This window comes from Phaethon lepturus, unplaced genomic scaffold (assembly GCF_000687285.1).
Source record: "Phaethon lepturus isolate BGI_N335 unplaced genomic scaffold, ASM68728v1 scaffold36325, whole genome shotgun sequence".
NCBI lineage: Eukaryota > Metazoa > Chordata > Aves > Phaethontiformes > Phaethontidae > Phaethon > Phaethon lepturus.
This window is the reverse complement of record NW_010543226.1, coordinates 7,365-14,014: the sequence shown is the minus strand read 5'-3', so window position 1 is coordinate 14,014 and position 6,650 is coordinate 7,365. Positions and strand designations below refer to the sequence as shown.

Genomic DNA, 6,650 nt, shown 5'->3' with positions numbered 1-6,650 from the left:
TCCCTTGGGAGCGCGCACGCTTCCCCATCCATCTACGTGCATCGCGTTCTGTTTCCATCCCGCACAGACCCGCCGCTCTCTACAGAAGTGTATCTGCACCCATTTATCCATGTGTCGGATAAACTCCTCTCTGTCTTCCCTGCTCTCCAGTTACTTTGTGACATCCTTTCCAGCCCAGCACTTCAATTACATTCTAAAGAATGAAATAAAATAATGTCACATTTTCTCTTTTTCACGTGTTTTTTCCTTCCTTCCCCCCCCGCCCCCCTTCTGGAACAGTCCCATTTTGTAAACGCTTGGAAAGCAGAAAATGTTTCAGAGGTGAGAGCCTCGAGGCGCCTCATTAAAGGTGCTGGGGGTGTTTGGGGAGAGCGACAAAACCCCGGACAATGGGAGCCCTGACGTCAGGCTCTATTTATACCTCCGCTTTTCAGAAACCTCCCCGGCATGGCGCTTTTCCTAGAGTTTCTTGCTAAATGTCGCAGCTGCTGGAGCCGTCCCTGTCCTCCTCAAAGGGCACATTTTTATCTTTAAGGCGTAACCTGGCGGCACGGGCGGTATCGCTGGGGCCAGGCATCCGCAGGCGGCTTTGAATGGGCGGAATAGCGCTGCTGCGAGCTGGGTTGCGTGGAGGCTGGCAGCGAGGCTGCCGTTGGTGGGTGAGGACCCATGAAGGCGTTTTGGCCCCACAAATGTGCCTTTTAAAAGGTCAAAAGCATTACAAAGAGGTTTGTTTTAGTGGCTGAAGTTTTGGTGTAACGATTATTCTAGCAGGGCGTTGTGGCTTCGCGGGGTCGGGTTGAACGTCGTCCGTGTGTGTGGGCGGGGAGAGCTGCTTTCTTCCAAGCTGGAGGTTTAATTAGGCACGACAGGCAAAGGTAGCAGGAGGAATCGCCACGAAGCCTGAACTACAGCAGGGTACGGAGCAAGGGATGCCCCATCCTGCAGCGCGGGGACCGACACCGACCGCCCCGAGCTGCGGGATGAGCGCAGGGAAGACACTGTGGCGTTAGACCTGGGAACTCAGTCAAAGTGTTTCAGCCTCAGATCCCAGCAAGATGGACCGCTGTTATTCTGGGGATCCATTGAGAGGGGAGACTGCTCGGCTGGGGAAGACCCTGCAAGTATTTTACAGGGTTTTATTTTTTTCTTCCAGATCCTGCTGTTTCGCTTGTGGGTATTCCTTATGCAAGTGAATAAAGCAGCAATTTGCCAGCAGCTCGTATGAATTACAAACCTATGAGAAGCATGAAGTGGTCTGTGCTGCTGGGGATGTAGGAATTTATTTGCAGGTACAGAAACAGCTATGGGATGGGCGCATGGAATAGTTTCACTGGGCACAGCAGCAGTGTAAAGGTACCCTACGTATGGTCTCCAGCATCACAAACGGGCTTATGTTTGTGTTTCTTCAGGCAGCTCGGTCCTCCATCACAGAGGATCCCCTCTGTACGAGGCATCGTGCAGACACTCCTCGTCCCCACACCAAAAGCAGCACCCAGGGATAAGCCGGCATCCCTCGATATGCGGGAGCTAAAGCACAGGGAGGTGAAGGGACTTGCCCAGGGCCATGCAGAGAGTCTGTGGCAGAAGTGCGGAGGACCCCGCTCCGTTTCCTGATCCCGGGGCTCTGTGCACACACAGCCCTGACGTTCAGCACTGCGCGGCCAAGCCGCTGGCCGGATTTCACCAAGTCTTTAGCACACGTGTTCACGCTTTTTGTTCTCACATCAGGCTTTCAAGGGAGCCCTGATGAGCTCATACTGGTGCTCGGGGAAAGGCGATGTTATCGAAGACTGGTGCAGGTGTGACCTCAGCGCTTTCGATGAGAACGGACTTCCGAACTGCAGCCCTCTCCCTCCGCCTGTGTACGTATCAGTGCGAGACCCTCCCGTGGCTCATGGCCCCCCGACACCAGCCCCTTTCCCGCAGACTCAGCCCACGGGCACCTCCTTCCTCTCGCCTTCGAGCCCCGGCGCTGCAGTCCAGCGCTCCTCGCTGTGTGACTGATGCCTTTAGGATATCCTGGCTCCGGCTGTGGCCCTGGAAGGTTTCCTTATACATTTTCATCACCTGATTAGCAGGGCTTGTAGAATGGGATTTCAAATGCTGAAAGAAATGGAATTACAGTGCAATTCATTGTGGCTTGTCAGAGCAAGAGCAAATCAGGAGCAAACTGATGGGAAATTAGCTGAGAAAGCAGGAAGACTGGCTCCAGCGATCCACAAGGAGCAGAACACCTTCTTAGTGAGCCAGTATCCCCGGAGGAGATTCGTTTCCCATCCCGAGTTCAACAAACACGCTCATGTGCTTGGAGCCGGCCTCTCCGTAGCCCTGCACTTTGTGTTGTGAGCGGCCGGGAGCACAAAGCTGCTCTGCCTTCGCCCCTCGCCACGAGGGCCCTGGCCCGGGCAGGAGCTGCTGCGCAGCTGCCCTGCGTTGGCTTTTGCTCACGCCCAGCAGAGCTTGCTCACCTGCAGCTGGGTAAATTCACAGCCACAGCTGCCCCGGCTCTGCCTCCCACCCTCCCTGGCCTTCGCTCGCCGGCGGTGCGGACCGGACCCTCCCCTTCTGTAGATTCAACCCCGCTGGGTTGCGTGAAGGCTAAGCTGGATCCTCCCCTTCCCTTTGGCTCCCGCGCAGCTGGCCCTTGGTTGCCCGTGGGGCTGCTGGAGTCCAGCAGTTCTCCCAGGAGGTGAAGGCCCCTTTAGGCGTGAGGGTCGCGTGGTTGTGCGTGCGTGACCCGGGCTTTTCCAGGAGCAGGGGAGGTAAGGACGCACATCGCGGTAGGCTGGACCCAGCTGACCTTCAACTGGAAGTTCTCCGTGCTCCCCTGCCTTGTCCCTTGTGCCCCCCGTGCTCGTGGGTCTGCGTGCTCATCCCTGTGTGTGAGTGTGAGCTCTGCCCGGGGATGTGCTGCCTGTAGAGGTGGATTCCCCCCCAGAAAGGGAGCTGGTGTCTTACTTGGTTTCTTTTCTCTCTCCTGGCCAGCCTGCGGCTCTCCCCCACCGTGGAGCCCTCCAGCACTGTGGTCTCTCTGGAGTGGCTGGACGTGCAGCCTGCCATTGGGACAAAGGTGTCTGACTACGTCCTGCAGCACAAGAAGGTGGACGAGTACACAGACACGGACCTCTACACAGGTGGGTGCAGCTGCCAAGGGCACGCTCCTCTCGGTGCCGAGGGCGCACGGCAGCGCGTCCTGCGTCCCGCCGGGCTGAGAGACGCTGCCTTTGTGGGGAACGGTGGTAGAGCCAAGGTGCTACATGAAGTATCAAACCCGGTCCATTCAGGAGCGGTTTCTGAAGGCTTCAGCAGATACGGGTGCTTGAGGGGAAGGGGAAATACAAAAACAGCGTGGCAGAAGGCGATGATGTGCCCTTTTTGGGTAGGAGAGCTGTAAGTTGGAGTTTCTGACTGAAGCAGCTGTTTGACGTGATCGGCCTGAAATGCTGCAGGATGATGGGTGTGGAACGTCAGCCCTCAACAACTCACGGGCTTTATTGTGCGTTCCAGTGAATATTACATTGCATGCCAGCCTTCGAAAGGACACCCTAAGTTGTCTTGCATACCTGTCGAAGTAATTTGTAGTCTGCAATATTTAGAGGGCTCATTTAAGCAGCACAAAACATCTTCAGGGGAACCTGAAACTTCCCTGGGTCGGAGTTTGATTCCCAGCTCAGGCTTGGACTGAGCTCTCTGCGCGTTGGAAAGGCTTTGCCAGCACTTCAAGCCATGCTCCAGAAGCATGGTGGAGGGGCATGAAGGATGGGGTTTGATTTGGGTGAATCAATGATGTATTTCAGGAAATAGCACTTGAGACTTTGAGTGATGCTATTGCTGCATGGAAAGCCAGGCAAAACCTCCTGCTGCTTTTTGCTTGAGGATTTTGGATGCAGTCTGTTAAAAAAGCTCAGGTGACGTGTCGGAGGCACCCAGTATTGTTGGCCAAAGCTGCGATACACCTTTGTGTAAAGGGCCACTTCCCCCAGACACTGGCAGCACCAAATTTCCGCGCCCCTCCGGGTGAGGGAACAGAGGAAGAAGGTTTCCACCATCATTGGAGCAAGGCTCTGCAACAGCTACCGCTTTGGGTGGTGAAAAATCTAATTTGTTTGAAGGTGGAGCCTGGTCAGGTATGTGGAGCATGCATGTCTGGGCTGCCTCCGAGGCCAAGGGGCCAGACTGAACATGGGGACAGGGCTGATGGTGGAGGGAGGAACCTCGCTGTGCTCCTGCAGTCTTGCAGGACATCCTGGCAAGTCGTTTGTCTGTGTTTCTCCATTGGGAAGGCAATCTTAGAAAGATCATTCAGAGCCAAATTGGGAGTTGCATGCAGGCAGTCCTTAGGTCTTGGTCAGAAGCTTTCTCAGCTTGTGGTGGTGGCTTTTTTGTTCTCCTCACTAATTTTGTAAGGCCCTCTGCTGCCGTGAGCTCCACAGGGCAAACTGCTCCAGCTCACAGCCACAGGGAAGTTTTCACCCTCTCTGTTCATCTTGCGTCCATCTATTCTCCTTCTACAACCTCTCTTACCACCATATCCAAATCTTTTGTGCTACAAGAGCTGGACATTTCCTGCTGGAGAGAGCCAGAACCCCACAACCTGGGGGGCCCCAGCTGTTTGTGGAGACCCCAGCGAGAAGGAGCTCTGGTTCCTGGCTCCTACGCCGGTCCTGTCCCGCAGGAGCTTTATCCTACACCTTCTTGCCAGCATCCCCTTCCAGAGCTGCCCGATGTGGCCATGGCCCCTGGGTTATGTTTCGACTTTCCCGGCATGGAAGAAAGCTTGTTCTTTATCTTGGAGGGGCACCCCTCCAGTAACGGAGAAGGAAAACAAGCCACCAAAGGAGGGGCTTTGTTTTGGATGGGGATTCCAGATTGCTCACACATCGGTCAGGTGAGGCCAGACTGGGGAAACGTGGGGTTTCTCCTTTGAAGTGGCTGGATCTTTGCCTGGCAGCCAGAGTAGGAAATACAGATTATTATTATTATTTTCCTTTTATGACTGCCATGTGTTTGACAGGCGACTGAATTCATTGTGGGGAGCTGCCCTCCCCTCTCCCTGCTCTGGGGGACTGTTTGGGACAGAATAACCCCATTAACAATTAAAGAGAAAAGCCAATCCTGAATCTCTCCTTTTTTTCTATGTTGTTTATAACCAAGCAACATTCCTGCCTTCATTCCTTCCTTACCCTACAGGCCCCTAATGCCAGATGACTTGATTCTTACAAATACCTTGCATAGGTTTGCAGAGATGCTGACTGCTACAGCTCTCAAAGGCTTCGCTTGGAACCACGCTTTGCCTGGCCAAAAATCCTACCGTGGGTACCCCCTCACCACCATCACCCACCCGTCATGCGCACCACATCTCCGTCACATCTGAACAGCATCCACAAAAACAGTGTCACCCCAGAAGGGGGAAGCTTAGCGGGGGGCTTGAGGGGGAGGGAGGGATATGAAATTGGGATGACTTTGGATGGATATTGGCAGATCTTCCATCGGTCTCCTGGCTGCTGGCAGGTAGGAGCAGGTCGCTCCCGTTGTTGGGAGCTGCACCACAGGTATTTGCAGAGCGTGGTAGCGCTGGGCTGGGAGGATTCTGCAAGGTTTGAGGGCTCTTGAGGCTTCATGCCTTGGATCGCCTGAGTTTAAATGGGTGGATTATTTGTGCTTGTACGGGGGTTTTGTTTGTTTTAGTGCAGTTGTAACCATGTCTTATTCGGATTCCTGGCATGGGCTGGGGCTGGAGCTGTGCCAACCTGCTCTTCAGCCCTGAGACAAGCTAGATGGTACCTGGCCCCTGCCTAACCTGCCTTCTGCCTTCCTCCTGCCCCCCAAAAGCCGCTGGTCTCTCGCCCTTGCAGAACTCCTTGGCCTCCCCTTTGCTTTGCAACTGGAAGATGTAGCCTTTCCCTTGAGCCAGAAAATACTTGTTCCTCTTCTTGGAGCAGAGTCAGGAGGGAGTTTTGAGGCTGGTCTAACACGCATCCCCTCCGCTCGCCGGGCGGCGATGCTGTGGGACGGGGCGGAAGGAGCCGGGAGCTCGCCTGGGTCGGCTACCCCCGGTTGTACGTGCTTTTTAAAGAGGCTTATTACTGGCGCTTAGAAAAACACAGCCCTTGGACCATCTGAGCCTAATAGGAGGTGAACTTGTGTGCGAAACAAACCACGCTTTCAACACCAGCACGCGGGGAGCGAGCAGCTCTCCGCTCGGGAGCCAGCGCAGAAGATGGAGAGCAATTACATCCCAAACTGTTTATTAAAACTTGTGGAAATTACTCATAACTCCATGTGTGCGACAGCTTTGTAGTTGAGTGATGCTCTTTGTTTGAACATGGGGCTCTCGAAGAGGGCGTGAGCGCGTGTGTGTGTGCACGGCCGAGCCCGCCAGCGCATTATGTCATGGACGAAGCAGGCGCTGCACTTGAGAGAGGGAGAGGGAGAAATGTGTTTTACAGGGTGAGGTACAAACTGAAATGGCTGTGAACATCTGGAACTGATATTAGGCTTGGAAAATGTTTTCTGTCACTCCAACACTCCTCTGGAGGAAGGTTTCTGAAGTTAAGAAGCTCCGAACGGGATGAGGGGGAGGGATGAGGGGATAACATGACCGTGGTGCAAAGTGCTTTTTATGTCTCGGTTCTGGTTGCTGTAGG

The 6,650-nt window shown here is 54.4% G+C and overlaps 1 protein-coding gene across 1 annotated transcript; it reads left to right on the top strand.

Moving 5' to 3' along the window:
* Positions 1–1,731: 1,731 nt before the first annotated feature.
* On the top strand, positions 1,732–3,137 carry LOC104621731 (astrotactin-2-like; the record flags this gene model as incomplete). The annotated part of the gene is made up of 2 exons (XM_010288284.1): positions 1,732–1,865; positions 2,989–3,137. Coding segments are annotated over 2 exons (283 nt in total), but the record flags the coding sequence as incomplete, so codon positions are not given.
* Positions 3,138–6,650: the final 3,513 nt, after the last annotated feature.